The following is an 18,108-nucleotide window of genomic DNA, read 5'->3' as shown; positions in this document are numbered from 1 at the left end:
TCATGGTGTCCATTTCCCCTTGAAAAGTAAGTGTGCGCCACAGGAAGGATTAACAGCTCTTATGATATTTTTGCAGTAGAGTGAAGGGGTAAAGCAAATACTTATGAGCTCAATGTATATCCTTTGCAAGCAGCTTAATTTTAAAGATTAAGTTGAACCTATCAGGGCTCTTTAACACCATATTATGTTGTCTTAGTTTGTATCCCTTTCATTGCTAAAATTTTTAGGTCTCAGAAATGCATTTTATGCATTGATCTCTGCTGGGTGCATCTTGTAGTACATGGTGACTTCATTATTTAATGTGTTTAAAATACTGTATGTGTTTAATGTGTATTAAAAATCCATCACTAAAAGCATGTTTGTATATGAAACAAGGTTCAATTAAACTTTTTGAAAAGTTACATACTGCCTTTTTGCCTCTTTATAGTTTGTAAAAAATAATAAGATTGGTCACACCACAAACCAATGACCTTTTATTTTTTCTGTATTGAACAGAAACACAGAACTGAAGTACTTGAGTAAAAAGGTAATTCATTCCTCCTCTGTGTTTTGACCATCAATCAGTTCATGCATATGATCAAAACTAAGGGTTGCAGCAGACTGGAGACTATCCTGGAAGGACAAGGTATATAAATAAACCTTAGAATGAAGGCACGAATGAAAAGTATTGTATTTATTTCTATCCCAAATTCATAACACCCTTCCCCTTGGAGAAAAAACACATCTCCAAAACTAACACAAGTCAGCTCCTTTTCAGCACATGTTTGAACAAGGTAACTTTAACAGTGTCTGTTTTAAGACCCTTCATTATATGAGCACACAGAAAACATACAAAAAAAAATCATGCACTTCCGATCTTTTAATAACTTATTTAATTATATGCAAATATCATCTCAGTCCTAGAATCCTGTGTAAGTTGCAAATGGGGGAAATGGTTTTGGAGTATTTTTTCATTTCCTTTATTCCTCTGTTTCCAGGTGCATGTAAAATTGGGGCCTATACTTAATTCCAAAGGTGATAAAGGTAAGTCAGAAAGACGCCTGCCCTCACCGACTCAAGTCATCCACTGTCTCTTCCACTATTATGTGTTTTATCTGAATTTATTTGTTTGTCATTTTCTGTATAACTTTGGGTTTGGAGACTTTCATTCTAAAGTGGGGCTGCTATACTTGCTTCTCAACATATATTAAACGCTTACCAAATTTTGTAAATTAAAGGTGACCATTCAGTTCATCAAGGTTATTGAGTTACCTAATATCTAAATTGTCCCAGTGTCTCATCCAGATATTTTTTTCTCCAAAGGCTAAGTATTTTCTCCCTTTGTACAAAACAATTTGGGGTTGTCTTAAGTGAATTGTAATTTATTTTTATCAGTTTCTTTGTAATGTGTTACTGATAGAATTCTGCTTTATCAATGTTAATGACTTAGAGAATTCTGAATGCTTGGATTAGGTCTCCACATAAACGTCTTTGCTCTGGACTAAACAGGTAGTACCGCAGTAATTGAATCATTCCACCAGCAATTTCTGATAATGTCCCTTTAACTTATATTAAACAAATGGTTCAAAACCATATAACCCAAATTTATTTTATGCTATTTGTGTATTATGTGGATATGGAGAATCTTTTCTACATTTTTGCTTCTAAATCAACATCGCCCATCTTGAATGTATAATAATTATTCTTTGTGCTTGCATGTAGCATGCTTTGTTGCTTAGTTTAAGGATTTCTAAATTGTTTTTGTTGACAATTCATCATTTGATATCTGTCTAATTTAGGTGTAAATTTCAAAAAGTTTATTTGCTGTATCAGAGTCTGTACTTAATACAGAGCTCAAATGAATTTAAGAAATAACCATAAAAATTTCAGTAATGCTGAATTAATTGCATTTTTATTGTTACTGTGATAAGTCATTTCTGCGGTAAACGTATTGCTGCATCAAATATATAGCTGCAATAAAGTTAAACTGAAATTAAAATAAGTAGATAACTGAACTACAAACTAAAACACTGATAGCCAGGGATGGGTGGATTGATGCTAAAGTATCAATGCTTCCGATCCTGACCTTTTAATTTAAGCATTGATTTTCATATTAAGAGTATCGATATCACATATTTTCATTACTATGAAAGTTTATTTGAACAATTTTTTAAAAGCATTTGATGGTTAAAGCATGATTAAAGTAAACATGTCATATTTTGTAAAACAGGAGCTGCTTTTCCTTCTGCATTTACCATCGCCCTGCATTCACACTGACAGTGCTGCGGTCCATCTACCAAAGCAGTGGAGCTGTATATGTGAGGCAATGGCAGAAAGAAAGCAAAGCGTTGTTTGAAATTATTTTACTTCACTGAGTGAACAATAATAAAGCAAAATGTGATACATGACAGAAAACTGTACATTATTGCAGCAACACCACAAACCTAGTAAAACACATAAAAGTCAATCACGTTGCTGAACATGCGGAGTTACAACGGAGGCAATCAGAAGTGTGCACAGACACTCAGGCTGCAGTCTACTCTCAAAGAATCCTTCCATAAAGGCAGGCAGTACCCAGGTAATGTTAGTATTGCAATCTGATTTAAGGTTTTTGTAATTGTCTAAAAAGAAAAAAATCAATGGCTGTTTTTAGGGAGGAGTATATTACATTTATAGCTTTATGAATGGGCATACTTAGAACACATTTTCAAACTTATATTATCTTTAAGTCCCACTCCTTAGCATTAGACCCATTTGTCACTCAGGCTGTATAAACATTAAACAATGCTAAAAGCAGTAGTCCCAAGTGTTAACACGGCAACGGTATAGTTGAGTCTTCTCCTCTCACCTGTAGGCATGCCTAACAATAATGGTGTCTGGTAAAAAAAAAAAAAAAAGGTTTTCAGCAGTCCAAGTGGCAGTGATGTTGAGGAGCCTCTCATCAGGTGAAAGATGGTTTCTTTGACAGGAAACACAACAAGCCTGTTCCACCACTTGAAACAGTCATAAAGAGCAGTAGGAAGAGTGCTGTTCACAAAAATGTGCAAGAAGAACAGCCAGACTAAAGACAAATTCTGAACCATGTCTAAAGTAGCCACTGATTTCCAAATTTGTATGCGCATCACTATACAAGCCCATGTCCTGCCGTCAAAAAGAAATAACTCTGGCCATTACTCACAATCTATCTGCCAATAACTACTGTTTGTGTACCTTATCAAGAAATGTGATAAACAAACACCATACCAGAGATTTTTGAGCAGTGTTGCAAAATCGTGCTGGATAAGCTTAAAGATGTAGAATTTTCCACAAGAACAACAGATTTTGGTTAAGCAGGAAAGCGCGATAACAAAGCCCTACATAAGCCTGACAATTCACTTTATCAACAGTGACTTTGAATTAAAGACTCAGTGTCTACAGCTGTCCTACTTCAATAACACAGTGGGGAAAATACAGTTATGCGATTATATGAGGCTTTAGCTAGATGGTAATTATGTGAAGATGGGCTAATGTCTTTTACTACCGACAATGCAAACAATATGATCAAAGCTACTGCAGTAAATGACTAGCCCAGACGTCAGTGTTTTGGACACAGACTGCATCTTGCCCTCGGTAAGTGTTCATTTTATTAAAGAAATTTAACTGGCTAGTAACAGAGTAACATCATGTTTTGCAGACAGTTTTAGGGAACTTAACATGAGTGCTATGTAGTCCCCTTGGTAAATGTTTTAACTGTACTAGCAAAAATAGACCAAGGTTGCTAACAACTAACAAGGCAAAACAAAGGCAACAGAAAATTAAGTTTATTTATTTTATTTTATTTTGTGTTGTGGGCAATTGCACCCCAATGCCTACTGTAAACCATTAAATTTTGCAGCAATCTGATTTTGATAGTTTTACTTATTTAAAATGTAGTGTTATAGGCACAAAATAATTTACAGTATTATTTTTGTAAATATTTTACAGCACGTATTGCCTTTTTACACAGAGCATGTTTATTTTTTTTGCAATATTGACTGTCATTTTTGTGTTTTAATAAATATACAGCTAACAATCTCAATTTATTGCCTGTATTGACAGCTTGTACAATTAGTGATACTGCACAGTACACAACCTTAATCTTTGATTTATCACATTATTTATTTTTATCGTATCATCATCGAGTATCATCAAGTATAGCGATCATCACAATTTTTCCCAATAGGGTGCAGCCTTAATTGTCAGTTTCGTTTTTGTAAGAAAGTGATTAAGTATCCACTACTCTAGAAAACTTCCCATCTTCAAATTATCTTCAAATCAAGTTCAAGATTACTGGTGCTGAAGGCTATGCCTACATCAAATGAATGACAGAAGGCTACCTTAGACGGGCACAGTTAAAAATATTGTGATTAAAGTTTTTTTTTTGTTTTGTTTTTTGACACAAAAGTAAAATGTTCCATACATAGTCTTAAGGAGCCAGCATTGTTATACTGAGAAAAGGGATCCCTTTGCAAGATTTTAATAGAAAAGAGTCACCTTACGTATGTTACCTTAATATAAATAAAATAAGTATTAATAAAAATGCAATAAAATAAATATTACCTTAATGTATAAAATTTTTCTTTGAAAAATGACACAAATAAAATGAATAAAAAGTGCTACATTATGAGTTTTAATAACACACCCAGTCATTGCTTATGAGGAGGTGGCACCTTAAAACTGTCCTGGTACTCCACATTTCCTCCCACTTACCAAGAGGTACAGTATGTGTGATCGGTCAACTGGCAATTGAGTGTATGTATGACTGGGCCCTGCACTTGACTGACTCTTATCTTATCCAAGACTTGTTCCTGCCTGTGACAAAAAATTCAAATAAAATTTTGAATGCATTTTGTAATTAATTTACTTTCAGTTTACACTGACCACAATGGATTTGACATTTTGCCTAATGTAAAAGGTGTTGGACTGAAAACTGTAATGTTGGTTGTATCTCTACCATTGCTCATTGTATTAACTTGAGCAAATCATATTTTCGAGTACCTTGAACTCCATTTAAGAAATATTTACACAGTTCTACTTGGTACATTTCATTTTAATGTTGATTTGGATAAATAAGTAGTTAAAATACTACAGCAGAAATGTGCTTTTATCAAGATGAGCAAAGATAAACCAGCAGTTTAATTCTAACGTACCACAATGTATCTCTGCTGAAGTTATAGACACAATGGGAACCCATGGATTATTTCTTGCCCGGCAAAATGCTAGATTTTACTCTCAATCAGACACAGGGCTCTGATGAAAAATACAACTGTGCAAACAACTTTTTCAGTTCTATTGACCCTGTAGGAATAGTGCACCTTACTAATATAAAATAATTGGTAAACAATAGAACTGATAGGCTATGGAATAATTTCTTTGATATATCGCAGTCATCTACTAAGCAGCTTAAAATTACTTCTGTGATGTTTTAGATCCAAGTGCACATGTGTGTCATGAGAGGCATTTGCTGAAACTGGTATGAGAGTTTCCAGAATTTTCACAGCACAACTAAATGCAATGTCAAGTTGCAAGAACATATTGAATGCTTATTTTTGTGTGAACTGTTCACCACCAAAGGCAGTTTTTGTCATATGTGTAGATCCTTGCTTGTTAAATATAATTTTGTTGTATATCACATCAGGAATGCTTGCATTGAATTGCCATATTCTAGAGTTTCTTTACAAATATGAGCTTAGAATCACCTGTGAGAATAAGTCTGGAGAGCGGCATTGGTCATTAGATTAAAAATAGGTGTCTAGAGCGGTGTCCACAGACTTGCAGCTTTCTGTGAAGCCATCCACAACTGAGAGCTGACCTTTAGCACTCAAGCAATGGCCTTTTTGATACCACTGATGAGGGCATTCAGGAGAAGCACTATAAGGCAAGTTTTAAAACTTTGCTTCCAAGTACACCACAGGATGAAAGAGTTGTCTAGATGGTCAAAGGAATGTGCTGGGGTGGGAACAAAATTAAGCCATCCTTGTCAAATGGGTAAAGCACTCCGTGATATTCTAAACCTTTATTGCAATTTCCCCTAACAATGTCCTTTTTGACTACTAAACGTCTCACAAATTCCAGAATCAACAATACATAAATTTGTACTAAACTATAAAAACAGAGAAATCAGATAAAATGAGACAAGATTGTTCTTTCATTTGTTCATGAGAAAGAGTTCATGATTCCTTATGTTTGATACAAAAAGGTTTTATGCAACATAATTTATGTGCCACGCGCCAGTCCAGGTAAGATTGAGGAGATTAGAAGGCTTAACGCGTGGCTCAAATCTTGGTGCAGGGTAGAAGGGTATAGGTTTATGGGGCATTGGGACTCCTTTTGGAACAGATGGGACCTGTTCCGCCGTGACGGGTTACATCTGAACCGGAGGGGCACCAATGTATTGGGGAGGCGTATGTGTAGGCTAGTCGAGGATTGTTTAAACTAGGGAATGGGGGGGCAGGGAGTTTAGGACAGGCCAGATTTAGATCTATACATGGAAGAACAAACAATGGTGTAGAAATAAAAATGCATAGTAATGTAAATTTTAAGCAAACACGTAAAGATAGAAGGATTAACACATTAAAAATAGCTTGCCTTAATGCTAGAAGTATCAAAAATAAGGTAAGTGAGTTGGAGTTGTATGTAGCAGAGCACAATTATGATATTATAGCAATAACGGAAACCTGGCTAAATAACAAAGATGGGGATGAGTGTAACATAGAGGGATACACATTTTTTAGGAAGGATAGACAGAACAGAAAAGGAGGTGGGGTTGCTGTTTATGCCAAACAGGAATTAAATGTAAGTCATCTTCAGTTGGATGATGAGCCCCATCTTAGTGAGGACATGTGGCTTCGCCTGGAAAATATTAGGGAAAAAGGTCTCATTTTAGGAGTGTGTTATAGACCACCCAATTCAGACAGTAATTTCAACACACATCTTTTAGTAATATCAAAAGGCAAGTTTACAGGGGATATTATAGTCATGGGGACTTTAATTATCCAAATATTAACTGGGATAACCTTACAGATGGAGGAGCACAAGAGCAGGAGTTTTAGAAGTAATCAGCGACTGTTTTTAACACAGCATGTTAAAGCACCAACAAGGGGTGAAGCCTATCTGGATTTAGTATTCTGTAATAATCAGGATAGAATTGAGGGTGTAGAGGTGATTGAACCACTAGGGTCAAGTGACCATAATGTAATACAATTCTCAGTATTTTGTAAGAGTACAGATGCAAAGACTAAAATTGTTAAGTTGAACTTTAGTAGGGCTAATTTTGAGCAGATGCGACAAAGTCTAAGTAGGATAGACTGGGATAAGCTTTTAAATGTGGAGACAGTCGAGGAGCAGTGGAACAGGTTTAAAATGTTTTACATGTAATGCAGGACAGATACATACCTAAATTTGGAAGTAATAGGAAACTAAAAAAATCTCCACGATGGATTAATAAAGATTTAAAAAGAAGTTGCAAAGGAAAAACTGCTGTATAAGGCATATAAGACTAATGACTGCAAAGAGAACCGTAGCGTATGAGAACATGAGGGCAACCATTAAGAAGGATATCAGAGAGGCTAAAAGACAGTTGGAGAGGAATATAGCAGATAAGGCGAAAGAAGACCCCAAGAGATTCTTTCAGTATTTTAGTAGTAAAAGAACAGTTAAGGAGGAGGTCAAGTTCATCAGGAATAGTAAAGGGGAATTAAAAGATACAGACAATGAAATAGCAGATGCCCTAAACTTACATTTTTCTGAGGTGTTTACAAGTGAGCAAGTGGATAACCTGCCAGAGGTAAACACAACTACTAAGGAGGTACTGAGGGATTTGGAAATTGTAGAGGGAGAAGTGCTGCTCAGATTAAATAAGATGAAATCAAACAAATCACCAGGCCCAGATAATATTTATCCTCGTGTTCTTAAGGAGGCTAGTGAGTACATATATAAACCCTTGACACATATTTTTAGGAAGTCACTGTGCACTGGAGAGATTCCAAAGGACTGGAAAATGGCAAATATCATCCCATTATATAAAAAGGGTGACAGGGCAGATCCAAGCAACTATAGGCCAGTAAGCTTAACAAGCATCACAGGAAAATTAATGGAAGGAATTAAGGATAAGATTGAGCAACACATGACAAGGACAGGAGTTATTCTGAACAGTCAGCATGGGTTCAGAAGGGGAGGTCGTGTTTTACTAACATGTTGGAATTCTATGAGGAGGCAACAAAAGGATACGATCAAAGTGGAGCTTATGATATTATTTATCTGGACTTTCAGAAAGCATTTGATAAGGTGCCACATGAGAGGTTGGGCATCAAGTTAAAAGAAGTGGGAATTCAGGGTGATGTTTTTAGATGGGTGCAGAATTGGCTCAGACACAGGAAGCAGAGGGTGATGGTGCGAGGAACCTCATCAGAACTGGCTGATGTTAAGAGTGGTGTTCCACAGGGGTCAGTGCTAGGGCCGCTGCTATTTTTAATATATATAAATGATTTAGATAGGAATATAAGTAACAAGCTGGTTAAGTTTGCAGATGATACCAAGATAGGTGGATTAGCAGATAATTTGGAATCCGTTATATCATTACAGAAGGACTTGGATAGCATACAGGCTTGGGCAGATTTGTGGCAGATGAAATTTAATGTCAGTAAATGTAAAGTATTACACATAGGAAGTAAAAATATTAGGTTTGAATACACAATGGGCGGTCGAAAAATCGAGAGTACACCTTATGAGAAGGATTTAGGAGTCATAGTGGACTCCAAGCTATCAACTTCCAAACAGTGTTCAGAAGCCATTAAGAAGGCTAACAGAATGTTAGGTTATATAGCACGATCTGTGGAGTACAAGTCCAAGGAGGTTATGCTCAACCTTTATAATGCACTGGTGAGGCCTCATCTTGAGTACTGTGTGCAGTTTTGGTCTCCAGGCTACAAAAAGGACATAGCAGCACTAGAAAAGGTCCAGAGAAGAGCGACTAGGCTGATTCCAGGTCTACAGGGGTTGAATTATGAGGAAAGATTAAAAGAGCTGGGCCTTTACAGTTTAAGCAAAAGAAGATTAAGAGGTGACATGATTGAAGTGTTTAAAATTATGAAGGGAATTAGTACAGTGGATCGAGACTTGTATTTTAAAATGAGCTCATCAAGAACACGGGGACACAGTTGGAAACTTGTTAAGGGTAAATTTCGCACAAACATTAGGAAGTTTTTCTTTACACAAAGAACGATAGACACTTGGAATAAGTTACCAAGTAGTGTGGTAGACAGTAAGACGTTAGGGACTTTCAAAACTCGACTTGATGTTTTCTTGGAGGAAGCAAGTGGATAGGACTGGCGAGCTTTGTTGGGCTGAATGGCCTGTTCTCGTCTAGATTGTTCTAATGTTCTTCTAATGTTAGATATGCAAAACTCCATATAAAATAAATTTTGATTGATTTCCCAAATACTTTGTACAATTTTCTGTAAATTGTGCTTCATTAAACTATTATGTAAGGTTTGCAAATCATATTAATACTACTATTAGAGATACTATCAGTTACCTTTGTGTTTTGAACTTGTGCTTGCTACAGACAAGATTCCTTCGTTGTTCTTTTCTTTTTGTTTTGCTCTAACTAACACATCTGTGTAGTGTTCATATCAGAGCTGCTGGAAACATGTATGTCTTGTATTTGTTGTACATTGTATCTGTTTTTTTCTGTTTGCTATTTTGCAGTGAATATAGAGACAACTTTGTTTGTCCTAATAATATTTTATGTATGAGCGTATGTGTATTCTATTGAAATAAAGTGAAGTCCCACTTGTAAAAAGTAAACTCGATCTCCCAAATAAATCCAGAGTTGCTATAGAAAAAGCTGAATCAAGTGTGTGATACAGTAAGTGTGAAAGAATCAGAGAAGAAAAAAATAATGATAGATAGATTCATCCCAAGTGAGAAATTTAGCTTTTACAAACCAGGGAGTCTAGAGTACATCCCATAACTGAGCCTTTCTTCTTAATTAGCCTTCAATAATAGCACTATTTGTACAAATACACTTTCAACTTTCACATATTTTATTTAAATATACTATCAAGCCTGAAAGTGGGGATTTACTTAATTATTTCTTAGATACCATATCACTGTATTGTTGTAGCCATATCAGTTAGGCAGTGTACTAAAAGATTCCTGCTCACAAAAAAACAATAAAAGCCTTAATGCACATGACTTCTCTCATTCCAGTTTGTGGGAGCAGAATTGGCTCCGGAAGAAAAATTCATTTAACAAAGAAATTAGTAACCAATTATCATGACACCTGAGGCAGGAAGCATGTTGCATGTTAGTGGGACACCAATTTCTCTGTACACATGACAAAACTACTACTACTAGTCTCTTTGGACCAAGGCTAAGAAGTATGGTCAAATAAGCATTTTTAGTTTAAGTAACACTTCTCTCACCTGGCTACAGTAGTGGTGCTCCATTCTCTGGTTAAAATTGGCTTTAGCACAAGTCAGGGATAAAACTGACAACAGGAACCTATTGTCGCTTTCTGAACTTTGGGACCAGGAGACAGATGCAATGGTAGAACTCAACAGGTGTACGCTGACATTTTGTGGTGGTTCCTTTGGCTCTTCAAACCATTCTCCACTTGGGCCTGCAAGTCAAGTTTTAACGCTGAAGTAAGAATCAGGGTATTAGAAGTCTCATAACTGATGATTTATAAATTGCCTTAATGAAGCAAAATGGTTAAGTTTTTATTTTGTACCAACTGATTATTTAAACTACTAAATAGCAAATTATATTAATACAACTAAAATATATTAATACAGCTAAAATGTCTGGATTCTGCAAAATTATTTGGTCACTGGTAACTATAGAATTTTGTATCCTTTTTTATAACTTTTAATCAAAACAGAAATGTATAAAATGTTTTAATTACATACTATAACACAAAAAAATGCATAAACTGGGAGAAATTGCCTATAAACAGGATAAGGATGATATGTAAAGTTTACTTAGTTTTAAAGGAGTGATACCTGTTTGGCTTGCAACTGCCTTCCTCCTAAAACAGCAATCAGGGCCTCTTTCTTTAACTTGTGTCCACTAATTGTTCCTAAAGTTTGCAATGAAATGCAGCATTCACTGTTTGCCCAAAGGTGCTTCTAGCTGACTTTACTACTAAGGTCTTAAAAAGGTTCATTCAGAAACTAAATCCCGACTCCCAATGAGATGCAGGAGATGCTCCAGATCTGAGAAATGAACTCACCCTGAACAGTGTTATATTCTAGGTGTTTACAGTACAAATTCACTAATAGCTTGACTCTTCCCAGTCTGTATAGGAGAGGCTGTAATTTAGCTGAAGCAACTAATACAGAAGTACTGAATGACTGATTGAGGTCAGGATGTGCTGCTGTAGATTAAATGACTACAAGTGAATCATTGACCTTTGATACTCAAGCACTGGAATCACATATGAGCAACCTTGTGTCTGAATGTGCTGTTTGTTATAAACAACCCATTAACTTGCATCAAAACCCAATTGAATTCAAATTGGTAAACTGCTCCTCCTGATTAGTCCCCTCCAGGTAGTTCCATAGATTTTCTTTTAAAGACAGAATTACGATTCTCAAAAAAACCTGAATACCTGGCACATACATCCAAATAACACACATACATCTGCCGCTTGCGGTCACTCTTTCCCCCCAGTCTTCTCTACTTTATAGCTTCTAAGGCTCTGAAGTTTAAGGTTGTTGGTTCAATTCATAACTCTTCTACTTTGTGTACTATTGTCTGATAGTAAAATATTATTCAACAGCTGCGCCATATCTTGATATTTTACGTCATGTCATGTCATTTTGTAATCCATTTAATCCAGGAGTTGTTGGGTCTAATACAAGTTTCAAGGTATAGTAGTTATGCTGACTAATCGAAGTACCAGAGCATGACGAGGTGTTGAATTGCACACACAAGTAACAATTTCACTCTTCTTTGTTCACATGAAAATGAGGACCCTATTAACTTTGTAATAATAATGATATGGGTGAATAAGTGTGGTCTTTAGTAGTAGTTATAAGTTAAAGAACTACTACAGATGAATATCATGAACCCTGCACAATCCAACAGAATCCGCAGAGCAATATATGCATCATTCATAAATCCTAACAATGGTGTGCAGCTTGATGGAAAGATATTAATCAAAATGTAAAAGGTAAAAAAAATATGTGCGTAATAATAAAGGCTAAAGTGCACTTGCAAGGAATACCCTAAAATAACACAACAGAATAAAAAAACGCTTCTGCATTCATGACCCCATTAAAAATAACACAGGTGACAAGACACTGTACTTAATGTGGTGAAGAGGCAAGTTTTTTTTTTTTAATTACAATATACAGATGTGTTTAATGTGGTAGCTGATACTATGTATATTTTCATTGCATTTTATCAAAGCAGCTGTAAAATCTACTAGACACTTCCAAATGTTAATCATTTTGTTTTATGTTTAGCCTCCTTAATTCTGGGTTTGGTCAAACAAACATTCAAGTCATAGAAGAAGCATTCTAGCAGATAGAAACAGATGCAAATTTGCTTCAATTCTGAATACAAGGGCTTTACTTTTAAACAACACCAATCTGGTCTCAAACATGTTGCTTTACAATTTGCTTATAGCTGTTTTTTTAAAACAAGGACCACAGTTCTTTAAGCAAGGTTATTTTATCGATTTTATGTATTACTTCAAGATAGAAATGATTGTTCCTGTATTATGCATTTTTATGATTTATGTAGTTTTCTAAGAAAATTGTATATGGCACTACCACAGAGTTACATTTTGTGCAAAATTACAATTTTTCAAAATAATTTACAAAAACTACCTACTTAGGTAAAAAGTGATACTAGTGTCACTAATGCTTTCCCTGGATTTACACATTCCAGATGAGCTCAATGTAGTGACAGACACTTTGTAAATTCCTGGTTCTTTGATCTCAGTGAAAAATTCATGAGTGTTTTCATCCACCTGGACAATATCACTGGAGTTTCCTAAAAAAAAATATAATAATAATTAATACATTAAAATGGATTAAAAGATTCACTATCTTTTTACTGTTTCCTGAAGCTCAAACAATGCTTACCATTTCTAACAATGTATATAATGAAACCATCATATGCTGTTGGAGGATTAGGAGGAAGCCATCGTAGTTCCAGCTGCAGTGGCTGAAAAGTGTCATTTTCAATAGCAGATCCCATTTCGTTCTCATACTCATTCTCCACCAGCTGGTTGATAAATTCTTCACTTTCACTGGAAAAAGCTGTCACTGAATGTGGCCAGTCAGAAGAAGCAGAGGTTTCAGAGTCACTGCTGTTATGATCTGAGATGTAAGAATCATTAAGCAGTCTGGTATTGTCAGATTGATCAGTGCTGGACTCTTCCACATATCTTTGATGCAATGGTATCTCGTTACCAGACAGAGAACTTCTCTTTATGTGCATTAAGTGAAGTGAAATGTTGATGGGTGGATTGGGCACTGTAAAGGCAAACAATTCAAAATACAGCAAAGACAAGTAAATAATTTAGTGTGACTAGGATATAAAAAATACATTGATGCAGCAGTTTGGATTTTATTCTTTGATGTATTTTTAAAAAAAGGAAACAATGCCTTATATGCAAACTAGCTACTACCTGTAAGATGGGTTGAAATGTTACGTAATCAACTTAGACCATAGAGTTAACATTTGCAGTGCACCAGGCAATGCATATGTCTCTGTTATATGCCATTTGGAATGGAATTCATAAAAGCACTGTTAATATTTGTGATGTGCCATCTATTGCAGTGACAAATGCAATACATTTTATTAAATTGATTCTAATGCTCTATCTTTTGGAATAACAGAGATGTAGCAACTGAAAAAGCATACAAACACGTATCCTTATTTTTTTAAGGTGGATAACTGAATACGATTTTAAAGAAAAGAGATTATGAATAAACCTGTTTAGCTCAATTTGAAAAAACAAAATTAACATAACCAATTGTACCTCAAGTGTTGGATAAATGCATCAACTAAACAAGTAAATGTAAATGTACATGAATGAAAATGTAAATTTAATTTCCCATAGGTTTAAGAACATAATCACTTATTTTAGACATATGTTTCTATTAAATATATATACAGTATATCAATCTTCTTCTATAATATGCTACTGTGGCTGTTCGTTTATCTGTCCAAGATTTTAAATCACCTGTAGCTTGCAAACCGTTTGAACTACTGACCTGAAATTTGGTACACGTATAATATATGACGTCTACTATCCGCTTTTGGGGTGATGATTGACTTTCAAGATTATTCCTCCTTTTATTTGTATTTTATTTTACTGTAGAATCAACTCTCGGTGGTGGCCAGCATGGTGGCTGTGCGACACATGCATATGGGCGCCATTCTCAATCTTACCACCTTTGCCATCAATTCCCCTACCTCTTCATATCTTAAATCATTCTTGAGGCAGATTGAAGACTTTACTGCAAGTTTAAATGAACAATTAAGGAAAACGTACTAATTGCAACACAAACACTGACTTAATCAGTTTCAACACGAAAAGATGCCGACGAATAAAGAGAAGAAGTGGGCTACTAGAGTGGAGAAAAGAAGAGCTGCTCAGGAAGCAGCAAGCGCATCAACCTCTGAGCAAATGAATGCTAAACGGACAGAGAAAAATTATGAAAACTATGAATGTCAAGTGTATTCACTGCACATTATTGTGCAGTGCACCTTTACTGGTATATGTATAATACTTGATGACATATCATTGTAGGACTCAATCGATATACGTCTATATGAGCATAATGTTTACCTAAGTTAACATACCCCTAAAAAATCAATACTTCGTATCTGATCGCTTTCTAAGTAAAGTGAAAAAAAAAATATTTCACATTAATCCATCCAACATCAAACCCCCTTAATCGAGTTGTCTGTTACAGGGACTGGAGCTTATAATGCCAGCATTATCCACAAGGCAGGAATTAAATATAAATGAAGTACAGGATGATTGTGCACATTTAGTTAATTGGTAAGTTAATTTTTTTTCACAAGTGAAGGTTATTGTTGATCAGGGAAACTTTTAATGTTGTCACTGTAAGATATTTAGTAATCCCTTTATAAAATATTATTCAAAGAGGTTTAAAAAGCAACATGCCTGCATTTGACAAGAACTGCCGATGCATGTATCAAATTATAGGTATGTCTACCTTGGGTAGCACTCTACTCAGAAAATGTATTTATTTATTTATTTATTAATAGTTCAGTGACATGAAAAATAGTTATTACTGCCAGATAATCATGTACCACAAAAACCTGAGTTGAAAAAATGCATGGACAGATAAGTGATTATTATTTCTATCCATATCAGGAGCAACGGCATGAAGATCAAAAATAAAGAATGTTTTAGTATGAAATAAGGAGAACATAAATAAAAGAAATACCCATCCTGTGCTGCTGTGGTTCATGACCAATCCCACTATACTGGACCAGCGTACTTTTGTTAACATTTGCTTCTGAAACCAACTGGAATGTAATGTTGCTATAACAAGTCCCAGGCAACCAGTGCTTAAAAATTGCCTTCCCTCTGAAGAAATCTGCAAAAACACAATTCATATTCATATTAACATTCAAAGATGCTGTTTGATATTAGTTAAAGCAAATATCTTCATTTTGGAGGACTTTAATTTATATTACTAAGCTTAAAGTTTCCTCTGTTGTATGTTACACTGAAAAATGTGTTAATTATAAATTATTAAGTGCCACCATAATTCATTCATTTATTCATTTTCTTTACCTACTTATCTATATAGCATGTTTGTGGGAAAGTTAGACTCTATCCCAGAAAGCACTGGGTCCAAATCAGAAATGACCCATGAAGACACAAGGAGAACATGAAAACTCCACATAGAGAGCACCAGGGACTTTAACCCTAGTCTCTTTGTTATGAGACATTAGCACCAGTATAATTTACTTGTGTGGAAGAGTAATTTTAGGGAAACATAGCATTCATCTTAAAAAATAGCATAAAGGGTTAATAAATGTCAGAACAACTAAAATGCACTGAAAGATGACAAAGAGATAACTAAGAAGTCAGCAGAAATCCTGTAAACAACCAGAATAGACAGTTGTTAGATGCACAGAAAGTTCAAGGGTGATGGCTCAACTTAAAGGTATTAAAGTAACCAGAATATAATAGACTTTAATTTTATATAAGATATTTGGGTGTAAACCAATTAACCAATCAGAGTAAAATATATAATTGATTGGCAATGTATGCAAATTCAGTAATTTAGAAAATGAACTTCTATGCTTTGATTCTCTGATCATTCTGACCATGCTGTAACAGACTGCTATAGAAGAATACTCCCTCTAAGGCACTTTGCCAAGGACAGACAGCTTTTCTCCTGCCTGATTACTGATTTGTCCTATTACAGGACAAGTTGCTTTCTTTAATTAAGATGTTGATTTCTACCACACTTGCTAAGTCACCTTTTTATGATGACCATATATCACTTCCTTTATTTCTTCTAGACCTGGCATATTCATAGTACACATGTTGATACAGAAGATGCTTTGCAAAATGTTTCTTGCTTGAAATTTATAACACAGAACAAAAAATGTATTTCAAGTACAAAACAGGGCTGCCTCATGCCATATTCAGTATAATTTATTATTACATACTGATATTTTCTGAACACAGACTTACAGAACTTACACATATTTACAGTATAAATAAAAACTACCAATTGAAAAGTCAGCCAACAAATAGAAACACAAGCGTACTACAGTGATAAGAGTAGTAAAACTAGTGATGTCTTCATCTCTCTAGTAGGACAGGTTAATATTGTTAAAATTATCATTCTTCAGAAATATCTTTTTTAATGTATTTCAGTATATTTATATAAAATCCTTTTTCAAAATCTGCACAATTTGACTTTATTTATTTAGAATATAATAAGGCTGTAGATAAAAAAATCTGATCTATAGCAAAGTGACACATAATTTTACTAAACAAATGCAAATATACAGTAACAGTAAACGCGTTACACACTGAGTATCAGTTACCACTTCATCAGGTGCTACTAGCAACAAAGTAGAAACCAGGTAGTTCAGAGCTCATTTAAAATAGCATCAATGCAGGAAATCTTAATTGTTTGATTGATTTGCGTGGTCAAATTTTATTGAAATACAAAGCAAACACTTTACAGTAGAACATAGCCATTCTGGCAGGAGTTACAATAAGATAAAGTTCCATACTCTGAGCCCAACCTCTGACCCTACAACTGCAAAACACAACCAACCCAACTAAAGTAAAATTGATAGAGACGTGAGTACCAGCAAGAGAGGGAACAACACAGGTGCAGCAGATACTGTACTTGAAGGCTGAGGTGTTAATGACCCATACTACATAATCTATACTAATAAAAGGCAAAGCCCTCACTCACTCACTCACTCACTGACTCATCACTAATTCTCCAACTTCCCGTGTGGGTGGAAGGCTGAAATTTGGCAGGTTCATTCCTTACAGCTTCCTTACAAAAGTTGGGCAGGTTTTATATCGAAATTCTACGCGTAATGGTCATAACTGGAAGCAGTTTTTCTCCATTTACTGTAAAGGAGATGATCTTCAACGCCGTGGGGGCGGAGTTTCGTGTGACATAATCACGCCTCCCACGTAATCACGCAGTACATAGAAAACCAGGAAGACCTCAAAAAAGCGCTAAAAAAAACATGCATTATATAATTGAGAAGGCAGCGAAACAATAAGAAGCGAGCGAGTGACATATACAACCATATTCATGAGTTCTGCTACTTCGGAAACAAAGCACGATGTAAACCTACACTTTAAATTAAGTTCATAGACAGGCTGCCGCTGGCGTTTGTAATTTAGTGCCTGCCCATATAAGGCCATCCGTCAGCGGCAATCCAATAGCAAACTGCCACGGGTAAATATTCACGGGTGAAGGACTGTGCTTATGGAGAGGAAGATGAGATGGTCAGGGTGGTGTTTGACACAAACTCAGCGAAACTGCGAGAAAGTTTTAAGTGCCAGGACTAAGGTAACATTAAATACAGCTATGGACATAGCACGAGATGGCACCAGCACAGCTG

At 35.4% G+C, this 18,108-nt stretch overlaps 1 protein-coding gene across 3 annotated transcripts in view; it reads right to left on the bottom strand.

Annotated features, from left to right (window-relative positions):
* The window catches only part of ptpro (protein tyrosine phosphatase receptor type O), a 257,646-nt gene that overhangs the window by 137,177 nt on the left and 102,361 nt on the right, over window positions 1-18,108 (bottom strand). For all 3 annotated transcript variants that reach the window (XM_039769992.1, XM_039769991.1, XM_039769993.1), the window contains exons 4-7: window positions 15,438-15,590; window positions 13,095-13,487; window positions 12,841-13,002; window positions 10,425-10,621 (exon numbers count right to left, since the gene is read on the bottom strand). In XM_039769992.1, coding sequence (XP_039625926.1) covers window positions 10,425-10,621; window positions 12,841-13,002; window positions 13,095-13,487; window positions 15,438-15,590 — 905 coding nt within the window. The remainder of the gene's footprint in view (window positions 1-10,424; window positions 10,622-12,840; window positions 13,003-13,094; window positions 13,488-15,437; window positions 15,591-18,108) is intronic.

The sequence above is a fragment of the Polypterus senegalus genome, chromosome 11 (genome assembly GCF_016835505.1).
Source record: "Polypterus senegalus isolate Bchr_013 chromosome 11, ASM1683550v1, whole genome shotgun sequence".
Taxonomy (NCBI): domain Eukaryota; kingdom Metazoa; phylum Chordata; class Cladistia; order Polypteriformes; family Polypteridae; genus Polypterus; species Polypterus senegalus.
This window is presented reverse-complemented; position numbering and strand designations above follow the sequence as displayed.